The 25694-nt window shown below is 37.0% G+C and overlaps 1 protein-coding gene across 1 annotated transcript; it reads right to left on the bottom strand.

The window, feature by feature from the left end:
• Positions 1-472: 472 nt before the first annotated feature.
• Positions 473-25668, bottom strand: LOC128241670 (dehydrogenase/reductase SDR family member 7B-like). The gene is made up of 7 exons (XM_052958695.1): positions 25599-25668; positions 21038-21191; positions 19994-20100; positions 19047-19260; positions 17910-17999; positions 4150-4302; positions 473-2512 (listed from the first exon to the last, which is right to left on the bottom strand). The coding sequence occupies exons 2-7, from the start codon at positions 21180-21182 to the stop codon at positions 2289-2291; spliced, it is 933 nt and encodes a 310-aa protein (XP_052814655.1). The 5' UTR covers positions 21183-21191; positions 25599-25668; the 3' UTR covers positions 473-2288.
• Between the last annotated feature and the right edge of the window lie 26 nt (positions 25669-25694).

Genomic DNA, 25694 nt, shown 5'->3' with positions numbered 1-25694 from the left:
CAATCATTTCTGCAAAATTCATGCGTGACTGAGTCTTTACAGTGCTCCAGCAAGGCATAAATAGCAGGATGGGGCACCCGGCTGCCTTTTTCTGGACCCCTGCTGCCTTTTAACTACTCCCTACTGTACCCTTTTGTTTGAGAGTCAATTTTCAGTAATAAATACCATGGACCTTAAACCATATTTATAACGTTAATAGGTCCATGTAAATTCACATAATTTTGACACTAAAGTAAACAGCGAGGGTTTTCATTACAAAGTATTAGTATTGAAAACAGTTACAACTCATACACAATAAAATTGAACATTGACCCTAAAAATGCAAGTGCCCCATTAAGGCTCATTCAATGTACATAAAACATGCCCTTTCTGACCTAGCACCCTGCCCTTTTCAAATCCTGGCTAGAGCACAGCTTTACTACTTCATCTGAACTGAAATAAAATGAGCGATGTCAAAATGACACATTTTTTTTATTGCCAAAACTGACAATTTGTTTATTTGGTATACAATTATGTAAAAAATATTTTTATGAATTATAATTTCATAAAGGAATTTCAAAACAACAACAAAAAAGACAAAACACATGCAGTAACATACATAACATATCTTTAAATAAATGCTTATTGATCTACTATAGTTTTAATAGTAATAAATACCGTAAATATTGTATTAGACCTAATAAACGTGCATGTGGTATTTTTATGATCTTTATTCTGATTCTGTACATTGAACATTGCTTACCTTTACTCGCTTAAAAAGCTTAAAAAGAAAATGCATTTTTTTTTTCCATAAAAAGCATAACATCAGCGCATTTGTTCATAGTGCGACTGCTCTGACTGATGACATCATGCATATTAACCCAGACCCTACCTTACTCCACCTACATTGATATCAGAGCCAGACATCCCTCATTCTTCTAAAAGTTGTGAAGCCAAGTAAAGCTAGCAGAAGAACATTTTATTGATTAATATAGCAGTGAGTATATATAGCTATCATATAGCAGTAACTGATTCACTCAGGTCAGTGGCAGGCTTTCGTTTCCACCTTCCATCTAGGTGATAGTTAATTGTGACAAGCGTTTCAATAATAATCAAATTCAGCAGCTCTTAATAACTTTGCTAAATGCGGAAAAATATTATTTTTTTAGGTCACATGGTTCTTCAAAAAATGGTGCCTTGTACATCTACTAGAACATTTATGGTAGTACAATATATAAATGTGTTACAGAAGCAAATTTGACATAAAACTACCGTATATTGACAAATTGAATATTTTTTGGTCTATCTTATAGACAACGACAATATATTTTATGTGTAAAACAATTCGGTAATACCACATTTTTAACAAAGTTTGGTTGATCAAAATTTGGTTGATGTAAAAAATTGGATAAAAAGTAATCATATTCCTCAACATCATTACAATGAATACAGTATAATGTTTCAACTTCACAAGTGATTTACAAATGTAATGCAATGTTGGTGCTCTTGATTACAAATTGTAAAAAAATAATGAATTTAGTCATGCACCAATTTTATTAGCAATGACAGTGTACATGGCTTAATTTTTAAAGGCACAATATCTGGGGGTTTATGTATAAAATGTTAAACTTTTCTGAAAATTAAAAAAAATATTGAAAAATATATAAATAGTAAAAAATAAATTAAAAAGAATAAAATTGAAAAAATTCTACCAGCTGCAGGATTCTAAACCAGGTTATCTGGGTCTGCAGTCAGCGACCATATCCATTACACCAGTTTATAAAGTTACTCAAAGATGGTTTTATGCAAGATATAATCACAAATAAATAAATGTCAACATTTAAATGTTTATTGTTTTTGTTTTAAAAACTGACGTGTTGCTGGAAGATACTTAAAAAAAAAGTTATGATTTGATTTTTTTCCGCAATTTTTGCTATCAGGTCATAGGGTATTCAATTAAATAGTTTAGTTATTCATTTATTCTACCATTAATAACTCTCCGAAGAGTGTTAGACTGACTAGTGATTGACTAGTGTAAATATTGAGTTGAAAATTACAATATTCCCAAATAACATTAAGATTTCTCACAATGTAATCTGATACTGTTTTCTTGGTTGTTGAGATATATAAATTGCCCTTATATCCAAATAATGTCATTGTTGTTGTTGTTGTTGTTGTTGTTGAGAAGCTTTCAAGATGCTTTATTCAATACGTATTTTTTTATTCTTCAATATACTTTGATATATTGAAATGAACTTGCCAACTCGGAGAATGCCCGTTTAACTTTCAACCACGCTTCGAGTCTGGTATCAACTTTGCTTCATATGTCGACTGTTAGCTTCTTTACATTGTTTTTTGGCTCGTTTCTTCATGATATAAAACAAAAGTCTTGGACACACAGCCCGTAAAACAATGGCGGTTTTCTGGGTAAGAGTGGCGGGAAATATCTCTGGCGTTCCTCGTTCGATGGCCTGTAACACTGACTTAGCTACTTGTTCCGGTGGTAGGCCACTTTCTGTTGTCTTGTCCATCACTGTAAGAAAACTAGAGCTATCACTGGATGAGATTAATACCCCGAATATGCATTCTCGTAATAAGAAGTATCACTGGGAGTGATATATGCTCCTTGAATGCCCTATGTCAGTGAGACGGCATCAATTAAGTTAAAGTTCTACTATATAGATATCTGTGAAATGAGGCATCAAAATTCTGGTTTTAATTTTTAAAAGCATAGCACAGTTTATTATTGAATTGACCTGTAAAACATATTAAGTTGGGAGAGAAGTAAAAAAATAAGTCTAAAAATATTAAAGTGCAATCACTCTTAAAAAACATACACAACTCTTTTGCATTACAGCACTTCTCCTCAACATATTTATAAAGTTTGAAGTCTAGAGGAATACCTCAAAAACATAATTATAAAGCAAAAGGTAGACTTGGTCCAATGTCCGAGGATGGATGGACCTACAGACGGATGGGACAAAATGATTCCTATGTACAATGTAGCCCCCACCACCAAATGGTTGGGGTTCAATAATTACATTACATACTTTCATGGCATTGTTAAATGAGTTGGTAAGTGATAGTGAGTTAAACAGTAACTAGAATTCCACTAAATTGATGAGTCACCTGTTGGGAGTGCTCATCATTTTTCTAGTCATAGGTCACTGTAATACGGAATCCTATTAGGGCTATAATAGCGATCCAGCACCTCGCCTTATCAATAGCCCAAGAGAAAAAAGTGACATTTCTTTATTACAATAACGCATCTTTTTTTTCTTTCAAATTTGTAGTACTTTGTATTAGGAAATTATTGTGTTATCATTTGAAATGCAAAAACAAAAACATGAGAGTTCACTTCTGTACAACTATTTGTTTAAATCTGCTGGAGAAAAAACAACAATGCAATGTTAATTGTTACATTGGGCTGATTGGTGGATAATTTTTTCATTTACTACCTAGAGGTTTTACTATATAAAGTACTTTACAAATTGAAAAAATTTGTAACATTTTAGCAAACAAATATCACATCGTTTCTTGGACATTTTCAAAAGGTGCAGGGACATGATCGCGATGGCCATAATAGAATTTCGTACCTTAACCATGACAACTACATATACCACGCTTGAAGACTCAGCATCAAGTCATTCAAAAGTCACAGACAAAACTAGAGTTTGATTTTTTGAAAAAGTGCTTGTTTTACCTATTGTGAGGTCGTAGCTGAGAAATAATCAATGATGGACATGAAATTTGTTCTTCTGGACTGGAGACGAATCAATAGTGGACTTGAAGTTTGGCCTGTTTACCCCTGAAGGTCACCTCGATCTTGACCTACTGATCTAAAAATCTATTGGGGTCATAACCAACTGACCAAGTATGAGGATCCTGGAATCAAAGATTCTTCAGTTATTGAGCAGAAACCATTTTTCACCCCAAGGTCACCACGACCTTGACCTTTGACCAACTTCTCTCAAATTCAATAGGGGTCATCTTCTAGTCATACCTATATACCGAGTATGAAGTTCCTGGGCCCAAGCGTACTATAGTTATTAATTGGAAACAAAGTGTGATATATGGACTGACTGACTGACTGATCTACAGGGCAAAAGCAATATGTCTCCCCATGACTGGGGGGAGACATTATACTACGTGTAGGTTTTAAAAACATACCTCCATATTTTGAGCCGTCTGCGCACACAGCATTCAGTGAAAGATCAGTCTGGATGTAGCCTGGGGAAACCACACATACATGGACGCCCGTGGACCACAGCTCCGCCCGTAGGCAGTCGAAGTATGCCTGGAGGGCATGCTTTGAAGCTGCATCTGTGGAAAGACATAAAAAATTTGAATTAAACTAGTACACTTTCAGATGTGAACAAGACCTCAGCATATGAATAATTACTTCTGGTTCTACATTTCCTTGGTTACCATTAGCAAGTTGCACAAGAGGCAATTTAGCCTTAATGGTATGAATTTATATTATAATGTAATATGGATATAAATTATATAACTCAAGAGTTCAATTGTTGTATTTAACAGTTTTGGTGACAAACTTGAAGTTTGGCTATTTTATGGTAATTTCAGTGTATATAGTATTCAACAGTTTGAGAACCTAATATCATATCCTCTTGACACAACGCATTTGATTTGTCTAATTAAAAACTGATTTCTAAACTACAACACTCAGCGCATGATGGTATTGTTATGTACAGTTACGTCCACCTTGAACTGAGCCATTGCTTCTTACCTGTACTTACATGCAAATCTGTATGTCTGTGGTATTGCGATGTAGAGATTCACCCATCTTGAGCTGAGCCCTTGATTATTACATGTACAGTACTAACATGCAGACCTGTTAGTCTGTGGTATTTTATATCCAGTTGCGTCCATCTAAATCTGAGCCCTTTTCATGTACTTACATGCAGACCTGTAAGTCTGTGGTATTTTATATCCAGTTGCGTCCATTTAAATCTGATCCCTTTTCATGTACTTACATGCAGACCTGTAAGTCTGTGGTATTTTATATCCAGTTGCGTCCATCTAAATCTGAGCCCTTTTCATGTACTAACATGCAGACCTGTAAGTCTGTGGTATTTTATATCCAGTTGCGTCCATCTAAATCTGAGCCCTTTTCATGTACTTACATGCAGACCTGTAAGTCTGTGGTATTTTATATCCAGTTGCGTCCATCTAAATCTGATCCCTTTTCATGTACTTACATGCAGACCTGTAAGTCTGTGGTATTTTATATCCAGTTGCGTCCATCTAAATCTGAGCCCTTTTCATGTACTAACATGCAGACCTGTTAGTCTGTGGTATTTTATATCCAGTTGCGTCCATCTAAATCTGAGCCCTTTTCATGTACTTACATGCAGACCTGTAAGTCTGTCTAAATCTGATCCCTTTTCATGTACTTACATGCAGACCTGTAAGTCTGTGGTATTTTATATCCAGTTGCGTCCATCTAAATCTGAGCCCTTTTCATGTACTTACATGCAGACCTGTAAGTCTGTGGTATTTTATATCCAGTTGCATCCATCTTAATCTGAGCCCTTTTCATGTACTTACATGCAGACCTGTAAGTCTGTGGTATTTTATATCCAGTTGCATCCATCTAAATCTGAGCCCTTTTCATGTACTTACATGCAGACCTGTAAGTCTGTGGTATTTTATATCCAGTTGCGTCCATCTAAATCTGAGCCCTTTTCATGTACTTACATGCAGACCTGTAAGTCTGTGGTATTTTATATCCAGTTGCGTCCATCTAAATCTGAGCCCTTTTCATGTACTTACATGCAGACCTGTTAGTCTGTGGTATTTTATATCCAGTTGCGTCCATCTAAATCTGATCCCTTTTCATGTACTTACATGCAGACCTGTAAGTCTGTGGTATTTTATATCCAGTTGCGTCCATCTAAATCTGAGCCCTTTTCATGTACTTACATGCAGACCTGTTAGTCTGTGGTATTTTATATCCAGTTGCGTCCATCTAAATCTGAGCCCTTTTCATGTACTTACATGCAGACCTGTAAGTCTGTGGTATTTTATATCCAGTTGCGTCCATCTAAATCTGAGCCCTTTTCATGTACTTACATGCAGACCTGTAAGTCTGTGGTATTTTATATCCAGTTGCGTCCATCTAAATCTGAGCCCTTTTCATGTACTTACATGCAGACCTGTTAGTCTGTGGTATTTTATATCCAGTTGCGTCCATCTAAATCTGAGCCCTTTTCATGTACTTACATGCAGACCTGTAAGTCTGTCTAAATCTGATCCCTTTTCATGTACTTACATGCAGACCTGTAAGTCTGTGGTATTTTATATCCAGTTGCGTCCATCTAAATCTGAGCCCTTTTCATGTACTTACATGCAGACCTGTAAGTCTGTGGTATTTTATATCCAGTTGCGTCCATCTTAATCTGAGCCCTTTTCATGTACTTACATGCAGACCTGTAAGTCTGTGGTATTTTATATCCAGTTGCGTCCATCTAAATCTGAGCCCTTTTCATGTACTAACATGCAGACCTGTAAGTCTGTGGTATTTTATATCCAGTTGCGTCCATCTAAATCTGAGCCCTTTTCATGTACTTACATGCAGACCTGTAAGTCTGTGGTATTTTATATCCAGTTGCGTCCATCTAAATCTGATCCCTTTTCATGTACTTACATGCAGACCTGTAAGTCTGTGGTATTTTATATCCAGTTGCGTCCATCTAAATCTGAGCCCTTTTCATGTACTAACATGCAGACCTGTTAGTCTGTGGTATTTTATATCCAGTTGCGTCCATCTAAATCTGAGCCCTTTTCATGTACTTACATGCAGACCTGTAAGTCTGTCTAAATCTGATCCCTTTTCATGTACTTACATGCAGACCTGTAAGTCTGTGGTATTTTATATCCAGTTGCGTCCATCTAAATCTGAGCCCTTTTCATGTACTTACATGCAGACCTGTAAGTCTGTGGTATTTTATATCCAGTTGCATCCATCTTAATCTGAGCCCTTTTCATGTACTTACATGCAGACCTGTAAGTCTGTGGTATTTTATATCCAGTTGCATCCATCTAAATCTGAGCCCTTTTCATGTACTTACATGCAGACCTGTAAGTCTGTGGTATTTTATATCCAGTTGCGTCCATCTAAATCTGAGCCCTTTTCATGTACTTACATGCAGACCTGTAAGTCTGTGGTATTTTATATCCAGTTGCGTCCATCTAAATCTGAGCCCTTTTCATGTACTTACATGCAGACCTGTTAGTCTGTGGTATTTTATATCCAGTTGCGTCCATCTAAATCTGATCCCTTTTCATGTACTTACATGCAGACCTGTAAGTCTGTGGTATTTTATATCCAGTTGCGTCCATCTAAATCTGAGCCCTTTTCATGTACTTACATGCAGACCTGTTAGTCTGTGGTATTTTATATCCAGTTGCGTCCATCTAAATCTGAGCCCTTTTCATGTACTTACATGCAGACCTGTAAGTCTGTGGTATTTTATATCCAGTTGCGTCCATCTAAATCTGAGCCCTTTTCATGTACTTACATGCAGACCTGTAAGTCTGTGGTATTTTATATCCAGTTGCGTCCATCTAAATCTGAGCCCTTTTCATGTACTTACATGCAGACCTGTTAGTCTGTGGTATTTTATATCCAGTTGCGTCCATCTAAATCTGAGCCCTTTTCATGTACTTACATGCAGACCTGTAAGTCTGTCTAAATCTGATCCCTTTTCATGTACTTACATGCAGACCTGTAAGTCTGTGGTATTTTATATCCAGTTGCGTCCATCTAAATCTGAGCCCTTTTCATGTACTTACATGCAGACCTGTAAGTCTGTGGTATTTTATATCCAGTTGCGTCCATCTTAATCTGAGCCCTTTTCATGTACTTACATGCAGACCTGTAAGTCTGTGGTATTTTATATCCAGTTGCATCCATCTAAATCTGAGCCCTTTTCATGTACCGTATTTTCTCGACTATAAGGCGATTCGCTTATAAGACGGCCCCCCAACTTTGCCCATGAAATCTGGTGCTTTTTGTTTCGACTCGCTTATAAGACGGGGTCAATTTTTAAGCAAATCTAAAATGCTAAAATTCTTCCTAATGTGTAAAAATGTTCAAGCTCAACGGACAATTATCGACTTTCGCGGTAACTGTTTTTGTTTTACTCAAAGAAAATGGCGGTCAACTGTGAGCTCTCTATTTGGAGGTAGGTTAAAAATGAGTACATAAGTTTGCAGGACAGGTCGTTACTTATCGAAATTGTAATAATTAATCAATAACAACATATGTTTGTTTTAGTTTATTTTTTTATTGAAGACACCAATGAAGTTCTTCGGCAAAATAAATGGCTTCAATAACATAACTGCGAAAAGCCGAGGCATGAATAGGTGTTTGTTTAGCAATAATGCTTTAGGCAATATTGTCCCTTGATTGGCGACGAACATAAAGGATTCATATTCGCATTGTCATTTGTTTGCTTAATCAAATTGACAGTTAGGTACCAACATCATATTAAGATTCCAATTTATTGATTTAATATATCTGTCAAACTAATTATACTGACACGCGCCATGAGAAAAAATGCAGATATAACGGTACACTGTGTGACGTCAGAGCACGCGCGGTGAAGAGATTTCGTGTTGTTGTCTACTTAATTGCCCCATACTTATATCAGCAGACGATAGACTGGATAGATGAATACCCTATGTAAAATTTAACTGATTTTGACTTGAATCTTTTTTTAATATTTTATCGACTCGCTTATAAGACGGGTCCCCTACTTTGGGGGTAAAAATCGGGACCCAATTTCCCCGTCTTATAGTCGAGAAAATACGGTACTTACATGCAGACCTGTAAGTCTGTGGTATTTTATATCCAGTTGCGTCCATCTAAATCTGAGCCCTTTTCATGTACTTACATGCAGACCTGTAAGTCTGTGGTATTTTATATCCAGTTGCGTCCATCTAAATCTGAGCCCTTTTCATGTACTTACATGCAGACCTGTTAGTCTGTGGTATTTTATATCCAGTTGCGTCCATCTAAATCTGATCCCTTTTCATGTACTTACATGCAGACCTGTAAGTCTGTGGTATTTTATATCCAGTTGCGTCCATCTAAATCTGAGCCCTTTTCATGTACTTACATGCAGACCTGTTAGTCTGTGGTATTTTATATCCAGTTGCGTCCATCTAAATCTGAGCCCTTTTCATGTACTTACATGCAGACCTGTAAGTCTGTGGTATTTTATATCCAGTTGCGTCCATCTAAATCTGAGCCCTTTTCATGTACTTACATGCAGACCTGTAAGTCTGTGGTATTTTATATCCAGTTGAGTCCATCTAAATCTGAGCCCTTTTCATGTACTTACATGCAGACCTGTTAGTCTGTGGTATTTTATATCCAGTTGCGTCCATCTAAATCTGAGCCCTTTTCATGTACTTACATGCAGACCTGTAAGTCTGTGGTATTTTATATCCAGTTGCGTCCATCTAAATCTGAGCCCTTTTCATGTACTTACATGCAGACCTGTAAGTCTGTGGTATTTTATATCCAGTTGCGTCCATCTAAATCTGAGCCCTTTTCATGTACTAACATGCAGACCTGTAAGTCTGTGGTATTTTATATCCAGTTGCGTCCATCTAAATCTGATCCCTTTTCATGTACTTACATGCAGACCTCTTAGTCTGTGGTATTTTATATCCAGTTGCGTCCATCTAAATCTGAGCCCTTTTCATGTACTTACATGCAGACCTGTAAGTCTGTGGTATTTTATATCCAGTTGCGTCCATCTAAATCTGAGCCCTTTTCATGTACTTACATGCAGACCTGTAAGTCTGTGGTATTTTATATCCAGTTGCGTCCATCTAAATCTGAGCCCTTTTCATGTACTTACATGCAGACCTGTAAGTCTGTGGTATTTTATATCCAGTTCCGTCCATCTAAATCTGATCCCTTTTCATGTACTTACATGCAGACCTGTTAGTCTGTGGTATTTTATATCCAGTTGCGTCCATCTAAATCTGAGCCCTTTTCATGTACTTACATGCAGACCTGTTAGTCTGTGGTATTTTATATCCAGTTGCGTCCATCTAAATCTGAGCCCTTTTCATGTACTTACATGCAGACCTGTAAGTCTGTGGTATTTTATATCCAGTTGCGTCCATCTAAATCTGAGCCCTTTTCATGTACTTACATGCAGACCTGTAAGTCTGTGGTATTTTATATCCAGTTGCGTCCATCTAAATCTGAGCCCTTTTCATGTACTTACATGCAGACCTGTTAGTCTGTGGTATTTTATATCCAGTTGCGTCCATCTAAATCTGAGCCCTTTTCATGTACTTACATGCAGACCTGTAAGTCTGTGGTATTTTATATCCAGTTGCGTCCATCTAAATCTGAGCCCTTTTCATGTACTTACATGCAGACCTGTAAGTCTGTGGTATTTTATATCCAGTTGCGTCCATCTAAATCTGAGCCCTTTTCATGTACTTACATGCAGACCTGTAAGTCTGTGGTATTTTATATCCAGTTGCGTCCATCTAAATCTGATCCCTTTTCATGTACTTACATGCAGACCTGTAAGTCTGTGGTATTTTATATCCAGTTGCGTCCATCTAAATCTGAGCCCTTTTCATGTACTTACATGCAGACCTGTAAGTCTGTGGTATTTTATATCCAGTTGCATCCATCTAAATCTGAGCCCTTTTCATGTACTTACATGCAGACCTGTAAGTCTGTGGTATTTTATATCCAGTTGCGTCCATCTAAATCTGAGCCCTTTTCATGTACTTACATGCAGACCTGTAAGTCTGTGGTATTTTATATCCAGTTGCGTCCATCTAAATCTGATCCCTTTTCATGTACTTACATGCAGACCTGTTAGTCTGTGGTATTTTATATCCAGTTGCGTCCATCTAATTCTGAGCCCTTTTCATGTACTTACATGCAGACCTGTAAGTCTGTGGTATTTTATATCCAGTTGCGTCCATCTAAATCTGAGCCCTTTTCATGTACTTACATGCAGACCTCTTAGTCTGTGGTATTTTATATCCAGTTGCGTCCATCTAAATCTGAGCCCTTTTCATGTACTTACATGCAGACCTGTAAGTCTGTGGTATTTTATATCCAGTTGCGTCCATCTAAATCTGAGCCCTTTTCATGTACTTACATGCAGACCTGTAAGTCTGTGGTATTTTATATCCAGTTGCGTCCATCTAAATCTGAGCCCTTTTCATGTACTTACATGCAGACCTGTTAGTCTGTGGTATTTTATATCCAGTTGCGTCCATCTAAATCTGAGCCCTTTTCATGTACTTACATGCAGACCTGTAAGTCTGTGGTATTTTATATCCAGTTGCGTCCATCTAAATCTGAGCCCTTTTCATGTACTTACATGCAGACCTGTAAGTCTGTGGTATTTTATATCCAGTTGCGTCCATCTAAATCTGATCCCTTTTCATGTACTAACATGCAGACCTGTAAGTCTGTGGTATTTTATATCCAGTTGCGTCCATCTAAATCTGAGCCCTTTTCATGTACTTACATGCAGACCTGTTAGTCTGTGGTATTTTATATCCAGTTGCGTCCATCTAAATCTGAGCCCTTTTCATGTACTTACATGCAGACCTGTAAGTCTGTGGTATTTTATATCCAGTTGCGTCCATCTAAATCTGAGCCCTTTTCATGTACTTACATGCAGACCTGTTAGTCTGTGGTATTTTATATCCAGTTGCGTCCATCTAAATCTGATCCCTTTTCATGTACTTACATGCAGACCTGTAAGTCTGTGGTATTTTATATCCAGTTGCGTCCATCTAAATCTGAGCCCTTTTCATGTACTTACATGCAGACCTTAAGTCTGTGGTATTTTATATCCAGTTGCGTCCATCTAAATCTGAGCCCTTTTCATGTACTTACGTGCAGACCTGTAAGTCTGTGGTATTTTATATCCAGTTGCGTCCATCTAAATCTGAGCCCTTTTCATGTACTTACGTGCAGACCTGTAAGTCTGTGGTATTTTATATCCAGTTGCGTCCATCTAAATCTGAGCCCTTTTCATGTACTTACATGCAGACCTGTAAGTCTGTGGTATTTTATATCCAGTTGCGTCCATCTAAATCTGAGCCCTTTTCATGTACTTACGTGCAGACCTGTAAGTCTGTGGTATTTTATATCCAGTTGCGTCCATCTAAATCTGAGCCCTTTTCATGTACTTACGTGCAGACCTGTAAGTCTGTGGTATTTTATATCCAGTTGCGTCCATCTAAATCTGAGCCCTTTTCATGTACTTACGTGCAGACCTGTAAGTCTGTGGTATTTTATATCCAGTTGCGTCCATCTAAATCTGATCCCTTTTCATGTACTTACATGCAGACCTGTAAGTCTGTGGTATTTTATATCCAGTTGCGTCCATCTAAATCTGAGCCCTTTTCATGTACTTACATGCAGACCTGTAAGTCTGTGGTATTTTATATCCAGTTGCGTCCATCTAAATCTGAGCCCTTTTCATGTACTTACGTGCAGACCTGTAAGTCTGTGGTATTTTATATCCAGTTGCGTCCATCTAAATCTGATCCCTTTTCATGTACTTACATGCAGACCTGTAAGTCTGTGGTATTTTATATCCAGTTGCGTCCATCTAAATCTGATCCCTTTTCATGTACTTACATGCAGACCTGTAAGTCTGTGGTATTTTATATCCAGTTGCGTCCATCTAAATCTGATCCCTTTTCATGTACTTACATGCAGACCTGTTAGTCTGTGGTATTTTATATCCAGTTGCGTCCATCTAAATCTGAGCCCTTTTCATGTACTTACATGCAGACCTGTAAGTCTGTGGTATTTTATATCCCGTTGCGTCCATTTAAATCTGATCCCTTTTCATGTACTTACATGCAGACCTGTAAGTCTGTGGTATTTTATATCCAGTTGCGTCCATCTAAATCTGAGCCCTTTTCATGTACTTACATGCAGACCTGTAAGTCTGTGGTATTTTATATCCAGTTGCGTCCATATAAATCTGAGCCCTTTTCATGTACTTACATGCAGACCTGTAAGTCTGTGGTATTTTATATCCAGTTGCGTCCATCTAAATCTGAGCCCTTTTCATGTACTTACATGCAGACCTGTAAGTCTGTGGTATTTTATATCCAGTTGCGTCCATCTAAATCTGATCCCTTTTCATGTACTTACATGCAGACCTGTAAGTCTGTGGTATTTTATATCCAGTTGCGTCCATCTAAATCTGAGCCCTTTTCATGTACTTACATGCAGACCTGTAAGTCTGTGGTATTTTATATCCAGTTGCGTCCATCTAAATCTGAGCCCTTTTCATGTACTTACATGCAGACCTGTAAGTCTGTGGTATTTTATATCCAGTTGCGTCCATCTAAATCTGAGCCCTTTTCATGTACTTACATGCAGACCTGTTAGTCTGTGGTATTTTATATCCAGTTGCGTCCATCTAAATCTGAGCCCTTTTCATGTACTTACATGCAGACCTGTAAGTCTGTGGTATTTTATATCCAGTTGCGTCCATCTAAATCTGAGCCCTTTTCATGTACTTACATGCAGACCTGTAAGTCTGTGGTATTTTATATCCAGTTGAGTCCATCTAAATCTGAGCCCTTTTCATGTACTTACATGCAGACCTGTTAGTCTGTGGTATTTTATATCCAGTTGCGTCCATCTAAATCTGAGCCCTTTTCATGTACTTACATGCAGACCTGTAAGTCTGTGGTATTTTATATCCAGTTGCGTCCATCTAAATCTGAGCCCTTTTCATGTACTTACATGCAGACCTGTAAGTCTGTGGTATTTTATATCCAGTTGCGTCCATCTAAATCTGAGCCCTTTTCATGTACTTACATGCAGACCTGTAAGTCTGTGGTATGTTATATCCAGTTGCGTCCATCTAAATCTGATCCCTTTTCATGTACTTACATGCAGACCTCTTAGTCTGTGGTATTTTATATCCAGTTGCGTCCATCTAAATTTGAGCCCTTTTCATGTACTTACATGCAGACCTGTAAGTCTGTGGTATTTTATATCCAGTTGCGTCCATCTAAATCTGAGCCCTTTTCATGTACTTACATGCAGACCTGTAAGTCTGTGGTATTTTATATCCAGTTGCGTCCATCTAAATCTGAGCCCTTTTCATGTACTTACATGCAGACCTGTAAGTCTGTGGTATTTTATATCCAGTTCCGTCCATCTAAATCTGATCCCTTTTCATGTACTTACATGCAGACCTGTTAGTCTGTGGTATTTTATATCCAGTTGCGTCCATCTAAATCTGAGCCCTTTTCATGTACTTACATGCAGACCTGTTAGTCTGTGGTATTTTATATCCAGTTGCGTCCATCTAAATCTGAGCCCTTTTCATGTACTTACATGCAGACCTGTAAGTCTGTGGTATTTTATATCCAGTTGCGTCCATCTAAATCTGAGCCCTTTTCATGTACTTACATGCAGACCTGTAAGTCTGTGGTATTTTATATCCAGTTGCGTCCATCTAAATCTGAGCCCTTTTCATGTACTTACATGCAGACCTGTTAGTCTGTGGTATTTTATAACCAGTTGCGTCCATCTAAATCTGAGCCCTTTTCATGTACTTACATGCAGACCTGTAAGTCTGTGGTATTTTATATCCAGTTGCGTCCATCTAAATCTGAGCCCTTTTCATGTACTTACATGCAGACCTGTAAGTCTGTGGTATTTTATATCCAGTTGCGTCCATCTAAATCTGATCCCTTTTCATGTACTTACATGCAGACCTGTAAGTCTGTGGTATTTTATATCCAGTTGCGTCCATCTAAATCTGATCCCTTTTCATGTACTTACATGCAGACCTGTAAGTCTGTGGTATTTTATATCCAGTTGCGTCCATCTAAATCTGAGCCCTTTTCATGTACTTACATGCAGACCTGTAAGTCTGTGGTATTTTATATCCAGTTGCATCCATCTAAATCTGAGCCCTTTTCATGTACTTACATGCAGACCTGTAAGTCTGTGGTATTTTATATCCAGTTGCGTCCATCTAAATCTGAGCCCTTTTCATGTACTTACATGCAGACCTGTAAGTCTGTGGTATTTTATATCCAGTTGCGTCCATCTAAATCTGATCCCTTTTCATGTACTTACATGCAGACCTGTTAGTCTGTGGTATTTTATATCCAGTTGCGTCCATCTAAATCTGAGCCCTTTTCATGTACTTACATGCAGACCTGTAAGTCTGTGGTATTTTATATCCAGTTGCGTCCATCTAAATCTGAGCCCTTTTCATGTACTTACATGCAGACCTCTTAGTCTGTGGTATTTTATATCCAGTTGCGTCCATCTAAATCTGAGCCCTTTTCATGTACTTACATGCAGACCTGTAAGTCTGTGGTATTTTATATCCAGTTGCGTCCATCTAAATCTGAGCCCTTTTCATGTACTTACATGCAGACCTGTAAGTCTGTGGTATTTTATATCCAGTTGCGTCCATCTAAATCTGAGCCCTTTTCATGTACTTACATGCAGACCTGTTAGTCTGTGGTATTTTATATCCAGTTGCGTCCATCTAAATCTGAGCCCTTTTCATGTACTTACATGCAGACCTGTAAGTCTGTGGTATTTTATATCCAGTTGCGTCCATCTAAATCTGAGCCCTTTTCATGTACTTACATGCAGACCTGTAAGTCTGTGGTATTTTATATCCAGTTGCGTCCATCTAAATCTGATCCCTTTTCATGTACTAACATGCAGACCTGTAAGTCTGTGGTATTTTATATCCAGTTGCGTCCATCTAAATCTGAGCCCTTTTCATGTACTTACATGCAGACCTGTTAGTCTGTGGTATTTTATATCCAGTTGCGTCCATCTAAATCTGAGCCCTTTTCATGTACTTACATGCAGACCTGTAAGTCTGTGGTATTTTATATCCAGTTGCGTCCATCTAAATCTGAGCCCTTTTCATGTACTTACATGCAGACCTGTAAGTCTGTGGTATTTTATATCCAGTTGCGTCCATCTAAATCTGATCCCTTTTCATGTACTTACATGCAGACCTGTAAGTCTGTGGTATTTTATATCCAGTTGCGTCCATCTAAATCTGAGCCCTTTTCATGTACTTACATGCAGACCTTAAGTCTGTGGTATTTTATATCCAGTTGCGTCCATCTAAATCTGAGCCCTTTTCATGTACTTACGTGCAGACCTGTAAGTCTGTGGTATTTTATATCCAGTTGCGTCCATCTAAATCTGAGCCCTTTTCATGTACTTACGTGCAGACCTGTAAGTCTGTGGTATTTTATATCCAGTTGCGTCCATCTAAATCTGAGCCCTTTTCATGTACTTACATGCAGACCTGTAAGTCTGTGGTATTTTATATCCAGTTGCGTCCATCTAAATCTGAGCCCTTTTCATGTACTTACGTGCAGACCTGTAAGTCTGTGGTATTTTATATCCAGTTGCGTCCATCTAAATCTGAGCCCTTTTCATGTACTTACGTGCAGACCTGTAAGTCTGTGGTATTTTATATCCAGTTGCGTCCATCTAAATCTGAGCCCTTTTCATGTACTTACGTGCAGACCTGTAAGTCTGTGGTATTTTATATCCAGTTGCGTCCATCTAAATCTGATCCCTTTTCATGTACTTACATGCAGACCTGTAAGTCTGTGGTATTTTATATCCAGTTGCGTCCATCTAAATCTGAGCCCTTTTCATGTACTTACATGCAGACCTGTAAGTCTGTGGTATTTTATATCCAGTTGCGTCCATCTAAATCTGAGCCCTTTTCATGTACTTACGTGCAGACCTGTAAGTCTGTGGTATTTTATATCCAGTTGCGTCCATCTAAATCTGATCCCTTTTCATGTACTTACATGCAGACCTGTAAGTCTGTGGTATTTTATATCCAGTTGCGTCCATCTAAATCTGATCCCTTTTCATGTACTTACATGCAGACCTGTAAGTCTGTGGTATTTTATATCCAGTTGCGTCCATCTAAATCTGATCCCTTTTCATGTACTTACATGCAGACCTGTTAGTCTGTGGTATTTTATATCCAGTTGCGTCCATCTAAATCTGAGCCCTTTTCATGTACTTACATGCAGACCTGTAAGTCTGTGGTATTTTATATCCAGTTGCGTCCATTTAAATCTGATCCCTTTTCATGTACTTACATGCAGACCTGTAAGTCTGTGGTATTTTATATCCAGTTGCGTCCATCTAAATCTGAGCCCTTTTCATGTACTTACATGCAGACCTGTAAGTCTGTGGTATTTTATATCCAGTTGCGTCCATATAAATCTGAGCCCTTTTCATGTACTTACATGCAGACCTGTAAGTCTGTGGTATTTTATATCCAGTTGCGTCCATCTAAATCTGAGCCCTTTTCATGTACTTACATGCAGACCTGTAAGTCTGTGGTATTTTATATCCAGTTGCGTCCATCTAAATCTGATCCCTTTTCATGTACTTACATGCAGACCTGTAAGTCTGTGGTATTTTATATCCAGTTGCGTCCATCTAAATCTGAGCCCTTTTCATGTACTTACATGCAGACCTGTAAGTCTGTGGTATTTTATATCCAGTTGCGTCCATCTAAATCTGAGCCCTTTTCATGTACTTACATGCAGACCTGTAAGTCTGTGGTATTTTATATCCAGTTGCGTCCATCTAAATCTGAGCCCTTTTCATGTACTTACATGCAGACCTGTAAGTCTGTGGTATTTTATATCCAGTTGCGTCCATTTAAATCTGAGCCCTTTTCATGTACTTACATACAGACCTGTAAGCCTGTGGTATTTTTATATCCAGTTGCGTCCATCTAAAGCTAAGCCCCTGATTATAATATGTACTTACATGCAGACCTGTAAGCCTGTGGTATTTTTATATCCAGTTGCGTCCATCTAAAGCTAAGCCCCTGATTATAATATGTACTTACATGCAGACCTGTAAGCCTGTGAGATTCTTCCTTGTACGGAGCTGATGGCTATAATATGTCCGTTGGTTTTCTTGATCATTGGTAGTAAGGCTAAAACAAGAACGTACAAGTCAAAAAGAAGTATACAAACATACATTTCATCATGCATTTCAATGTCACTTCCTGTAAAATGATTTTATAGTACCTTAAACTAATTCACTATGTATTATAGGGATTCGCTCATATGACGAAAAATGCTGTGGCAAATCATTTGAATAACATAACTAAGATATTGACAGCTGGAACCCTTCAACAAATGTTGATATACGCTCAAATGAGTAAGTGATGCTTTTCAACAATAGGCTTAAAGGTTAAATCATTCCTAAGGTTATAAATATTATTTATTAAGATTTTTTGTGAGAGAGCTGTTTTGTTCTTCTTCTTTATTGTCTGTATCAGTGTGAGTTTTCTGGCCATTTTTTTTTTTTTATACTAAAATTGAATTCATTTTTTGCAGTTTCGGAATGAAAGATTAAAATAGTTATACTATTAGTGGTTTTAGATGCATTACCGGGAAGAAAAAATTGGTCCAAAAACATGAGCAAGTTCCTTTGAAGCACAGACCTTAAAATGACACTCTGATTCAAAAACATAAATTTTGACTTATAAACCTTTAATTACTTACTAAATAATGCATTTATGGAATATATTTATTATTGATAACAAGATTGTAACCGTGTATTTAATAGCAGAAAGTGAAAAAATATTAAATGATTAGTGAATGCTAAAATATTTACTGTGGTCTTCTATAGTCTTATAAGGTAGAAATACCGTGTTTTATGCTCGATTATTTCAAATTAAACTCCGTATTCTTCATAAGTACCATTGTTTTCGACATTTATTCATCCAGTTTGGAATATTAAAACAATATTATGAATTGTGGTAAATCTTATTTGGGAGTAAGAGTGCAACTTTAATATTGTTATCTTTCAAAATGTACTATTTCTAATTGCCTTTATAATAATATGTTTGTTTTTTTTGCATTTTTTAGTTAAAGACACTTTGTATCTGAAGCTGCATGATTTTCCTCAGATGAGGTTTCATTACAATCATATGTCATGTTTGCAGAATCAATACTCCATACGATATTTTACCTACCCTTAGTGAGCGCAATTTGGCCAAAATAGTTGACATTCATGACCTTGGTGTGAACATCTATGGTCGTTTCTGCAATATTCCCCCTGTAGCTCACCCCTGCATTGTTTATAAGAACATCGACTGTTCCAAAAATAGCACCAGCTTCTTGACCTTTACCTTCTAGTGATTGAAGGTCACAAAGGTCAACTGTGAGGATGGCAAGGTCACTTGGTGACTGAAATATTCAAGAGTTTTCATGTAAAATGGTATGTTTTTTGTTCTAACGTGAAGCAAACATCTGGCAGGAAAAAAATTGAATGGGGTATCTATTTATGTGACCCTTTTATACATGAAAGATGACGGTTTAGTAAACTGTCGGCAAACCATTCTTTCTTCTATTTCACTTCATACATACCATGACAAAATCTCTTTTATATGGATATGTTAAAGGCAGGGGAGACTACTATTCCTTTAATTAACTTTAATGTAACATTGTTACAATGAATTATTCTTCAACAACCTTGTACTGTCAGTTGTCTCTGCAGGCGAGTGGTCTAAGTGGCTGGTTTAAAATTTATAGTGATCAGGCAGACCAAGTTTGATATGTGTTAATATGGGTGTCATATTCAGAGAGTCAGATTTCCTGAAAGTTTTTTTTGCAGAATCAAAGAAAATGCAGATACAAATTTTTCCTAGCCAAATAGCCCGAGGTACACAATGTAGAAGTGTATCGCGGGTATTTGAGGACAGGTTTAAGACTAGAAATGTGAATGGTGATGATGTGTTGCCTTTGTCATGATCTTTCCAGTCTTTATAAGACGATTGAGGGTAATAGCACTCACAAGACAATATTCAAAGGGTTGACTTACTAATGACATCGCTATGACATTACACATGTACACCCATGTACACCAATTGTAAATCAGTCAAGTATTTGACAAAGACCTGCGTAAGAATAACTTACTTACCTTTGAATGTCTAGTTTTCAATCCTTCCATAACATCATTGAGCTGGGCTAGATTTCTACCAGCTAGTATGACTTTACATCCTGCCTTGAAAAAAACCTCGGCCAGTGCTGAAAAGTTTTGTGTTTTATTTTCACTTTTATTTCAGTCAAGCAAAACATGATGTATGATAAATAATAGCTATGATTATAAGTAAATTTGTGACATAAATAGATCACCATAGTTTAGACAAACCACTCATATTAACATATTTTATCAAGTGCACATTCCAATATTTGATACTGAATGCATGAAAGCATTCACTTCTGTATTTTACCGGAACATTATTTTCATTTGTACATGTATTTTACTGACCTTTTAACTTTTATATTTCCTTTCTTGCACAGTCATTTTGTTCAAAATTTATCAAAACTTTGGCTATTATGCTTAAACTTTTTTTGTGTTATCATTCGATTGTATTGTTCAAAGAAATAATAAATAAACAATTCTAATGTTCATAATTACTAAGGAAATTAATACTTTGCAAATGTCAAGGTCCCGCAGATAATGGATTGTATACAATTAACGTGATAACCACTACCAGTATTATATTGAGACTTAAAATATATTTGACCAACATTAAAATTTCTCAGTGTAACAACAACGCCTTTAAGAATCTATCCTTAAAATATACAGGGACTGATTCAGGATTTGAAGCTAGAGGGTGTGTAAATAAGGGGCTTAACCTTTTGACTTGCCCCCCTTTTTCAGAACCTAAATATATTTGGTTTAAAGTGTGACCATGGGGTTTGAGGGTTCTCTCCCAAGAGAATTTTTACAATGTCTAGTCTGAAATGTTGCATTTAAGGCGTATTTTATTAAACAATTTTCTCCTATATTGAAATAAAAAGTAAACAGGGATGTTTTTTGTGCTAGTGATTATTACAATATGAATGTCAAGTTGTGGAAATTTACTTTCAACAAAGGAAGTTATAAGAACCATCAATTCCAGCAAAATAATACAACGATTTTATCTAGGCACTTATGGCTTTTCTTTCTTATGCCTACCCTTCCCCAGTCCGGAGTTAGCTCCCGTTATGAGGACAACCTTGCCCTTCAATGACGTCCTTTTCCTCCTTGTTAGTAGCCAGTAGATGAGGCCCAGCAGACAGGAAGTTCCGCCGACAGCCTGGGCAAAGGGACTGATCTGCATGGTTGTGTGCTGAAAGTGAAATATAGTTTAACCTTGATGAATACCTATCACAAGAGCATCGAAGAGTAAACGTCAATACTTGTCTATTATTTCAGACATGGGCATATATTTTAGTTGAAGAATTTTAAAGCTCCACAGATTTACTGTTTTGGCAATTATTTTTTTTTGTCTTGGAATGAACCAATCTTTGCATAGATATCTGGAAACCAGTGATTTAATGCTGCACTCTCACAGATTGAACGTTTTGACAACTTTTTTTTTGTCCAATTTTTGCGAAAATCCATGGAAACCAGTTATATAAGACTGCTGACAAAAAATTAAATCGCAGATTTTTATATTTAAGGTAAAAAATTGATGTTTTATGCATTTTTCTTAAACTGTTAGTAATGGTTTAAGCCATAAAACATTAAATTTCGAATGGAAATATGAAAATCTACGATCTGATTTTTTGTCAGCAACCATATATCATTGGTTTGCAAATATTTATGCAAAAATTTGCTGTTTCCAAGACATAAAAATAAATAGTTGTAAAAATGGTATATCTGTGAGAGTGCAGCTTTAAGACTGGTGACAAAATATTATAGTTTTTAATATTCACGTTCAAAAATTGAAGATTTGTGTCTAAAAGCGTTATTAACAGTTAAAGAAAAATGAGTCGGCGTAAAAAATCATTTTTTGAATGTAAGTATGAAAAACTGCAATCTGATCTTTTGCCAGCAGTATTCTTTCACTGGTTCTCAGACATTTACGCAAACTTGGCTCATTTTAAGACAATACATCTTAAAAAAGTTGCCAAAATGGTCAATCTGTCATAGTGCTGCGCCTTTAAGCCAGAGTTATGTGTTTTACTTTACATGTGCGTATTGTCAGTCGTAATTTGTGTACAATATTATAATTTTGTGAAAAAAATCTTGATCAATTTTTTTTTAGTTTTGGCCAAGATTGACAAAAAATCATGCCTGAACAACAATGCTAATGATGGCTACGACAAAACCACGACCTTTTTTTTAAAAACAAAGAACTAAAAATATACACAGTTTTTGTCAAAACTTCTTTTTGGTTGTCACATCAAACCTGGTATATATAAATGGGTATTTTTTCAGACAAATATCATATAAACATCATAGTACAGTGGTCGAAATTAACACAAGCCTGCACTGGTAAAATATTTCCGGGCTTGCTCAAAATCTGGATTTCAAATACAGTGTAGCAGGGCTTGTTCAAAAGCTTGATGCAAAGTGATAGTATAAGATTTCAGGCTTTTTCATCCAAAAGTATAAATTCGCTGACTAGGTCATAGTGAGAACATCTCCCATCATTGGCAACTATTAACTATTACTACAATATAAGAATTATACCTTCCAAACTGTATTTGTGCCTTGTAATGTTCATGCGTCTTTTGCATTCTCATGACAGCCATTAAATTCTCAAACCATGGGCTAAATGTTCAAGTGCATGACTGAGTCACATTTGTATCTGATTTATTTTACACTTCAGTAGATATCATTGACCATCAGTTGATACCGACCATTGCTCTCACCAGGACACCACTTAAATAAATCATGTTGACTGTAGCATAACCTTTTTATATAAAGGTCAGGTGAGTTCAAAATACATGTTCATAAACGTTAACACAAGAACGCTTCATGGTCGTATAAGCCAGAACGCATCATGTAAAAGCATTTGAATTACTGTTGATCTAAAACATACATTAACATATATTTTATTAAGCCTTGATTTCAAATAGGGGCGAGTGGAGATACATGGCCCCACATAGGAGTCATACGATTCAAAGGCAATCTACCACTAAAGATTCAAAGTCCTAAGTAAAGCTGATCATGAGTTGTTTTGAGGACAAAGATTTCCCAAGACTGTTGAATTTCACCTTGACCTACTGACCTAAAAACAGTAGAGGTGATCTACTGGTCACAAGCCACCTTCCAGTGAAGTTTTATGGTCCTAGTTCAAAGTGTTGTAAAGTTATTGTGCATGCATAGTCTTACTAAGACAGTTGGCCATGACCTTGACCAGATAACCTTCCAAATGAATAGGGGTAATCTACTGGTCAAGGGCAATATACAGTGAAGTTTGATGGTCATAGATCAATTTGTTCTCAAGTTACTATGCAGATTAAATTTTCCCAAGACTGTAAAATGACTGTGACCTTGACTTTTGCTCTACTGACCTTAAAAACAATATTGGTCATCTACTGGTCAAGGGCAACCCATGACTGAAGTTTTATGGGTTCAAGGGCAAACCCCAAGTTTTAATGTGGACAATACTTGGTCTTCAACTGACACATCAGATTGACATGTACAATTACCTTATAATGCTCCCTTTTTCATAGAGGGCAAAAAAGGGAATGTCTATTACATTTTGAAGTACCTATGACCTCAAATGCATCACACTATATTCTATTCAATTATCCAATTATAATTTACTATAAAACTTATTATTGCTTAAAGCTCATTATATGCCAGACTGTGACCTTGACTTTTGCTCTACTTAAAAACAATATGGGTCATCTGTTTTATGGTTCAAGGGCATACCCCAAGTTTTAATGTGGACAAGACTTGGTCTTCTGACCAACTGGCCTATCATCAGACTGACATTTACAATTACCTCATAATTTACTATAAAACTTATTATTGCTTAAAGCTCATTATATGTCAGACTTCTGAAATTACATAAATAGAATGTCAGTCTAATTAAGCTCAAAATAGAACTTAAACAGATGATGATCATGATGGTGGTGGTGGTGGTGGTGGTGGTGCTGCTGCTGAAGATGATGTAGATGATGATGGTGGTGGTGGCGGCGGCGGTGGTGGTGGTGATGATGATGAGATGATGATGATGAGATAATGATGATTATGATGATGATGATGTTGATGATGATGATGATGATGATGATGATGACGACAACGATGACGCAACAATAACAAGGATGATGATGATGCTACACCTGTGTACTTGACAACAGGAGTACCGCACACCCATTGCCAACCCTAATCTGTTTTTTTCCCCAGTCAAACAAGGATCGAGCATAAAGACAAATATTTGAGCTACAATGTTTAGTTGCCAACAACAATGACATCAAGGCCATCACCTTTCATCATTATTTTTGTTCAAAAAGAAACAAGCTTAATATAACCTTTTTTTAAATGCTGTCACTTTCATATACAGTAACTACTATTGTATACAGGAATATAAAATGAGATTTAAACACACTTCCCCTTGATACTTTGTTGCCACTTAATATAAATAAGCGTCCTCAAAGCTGATTCAGTGTCATTTACTGAATGCATAAAGTTCCAACAGGCTCAATCAGCTGTACAATATATGATGGTACAACACTTTGGCTAATACCATTAGGACGTCATCAACACTGACATTTTCACAGCTCCATGTCATGCTTGTAGGCGTTTTATTTTAAGAATTGTTTTTACCCTTATATTCGAGGAAACAGTCTAAAGCATAAAAAAAATAACCGGAGTGACACAGCAGTCACTCTATGGCAGGACAGGCAGCAAAACACACAAATAAGCCTTCAGATAGCAACACTCTTGGCATTCGCAGAAAAATCAAGCGCAACCACTATTCATAGTATGATGAGATTTTCTTAGTCAAAGACTAAATGTTAGCGTCATCACAAAGCTTCATGGGTTCACAGTGAATGAATCACTGCTTTGCTGTTCAACAAATTTCCATCAGCTGTACACAGAAACGATGATGGTCCAAAAACAACTTCAATTGATACTACTTCAGGCACATAATTATGGTAACAACCTCAAAAACAATAGAGCTTAATCTACAGGCATCTGGCCAGACGGATGAGCAATGAAAGGCAACTCAATATGTTGTAGTGTGTGTGGGTTTGAACCAGCCGCCTAGTAAGATCAGTTGGTTAGAGCGCCATGCTAGAGTTCCAACAGCCATGGGTTTGCGCCCTGCATCGGACATAACTTTCCTGGTGTCAGAATTAAATAACAAGAGAGTTTCAATCTGCCTGAAAGGTATAGGTAAAAACCAGCCACCCAGTTAGCTCAGTTGGTTAGAGCATCATGCTAGAGTTCAGGAGGTCATGGGTTCGAGCCGCACACTGTGTGCACTTTTTCGTCGAGATTTACTTTAATGTCCTGCCTAGAGGGGGGCTGGATGTTGATGGGGCCGGGGGATATGAAAAATACTGAATAATTATGACAATAATAATAACTTGACAATGATGATGTATAATAATCAGAAAACACATTATTAACATATATATATCAGTTTATTAAGACATAATGTACATGTATCCGGATACTTATACACAATATTATGTGAGACCATAGAAATGATGACATAGGCTCGATCTAAAATAAAGAAAGTTAAATTATTGAATATAGGTAATGGACAGAATATTAATTAAACACTTACAACGATGATATTTAGAGCAAACAAGATATCAATAATCGATCACGCATCAAACTGAAAGTAGGAAATAAACAGGAAGTAGTCAAACCTGCGCGTGAA

The sequence above is a fragment of the Mya arenaria genome, chromosome 2, assembly GCF_026914265.1.
Source record: "Mya arenaria isolate MELC-2E11 chromosome 2, ASM2691426v1".
In the NCBI taxonomy this organism is placed as follows: Eukaryota; Metazoa; Mollusca; class Bivalvia; order Myida; family Myidae; genus Mya; species Mya arenaria.
This window is presented reverse-complemented; position numbering and strand designations above follow the sequence as displayed.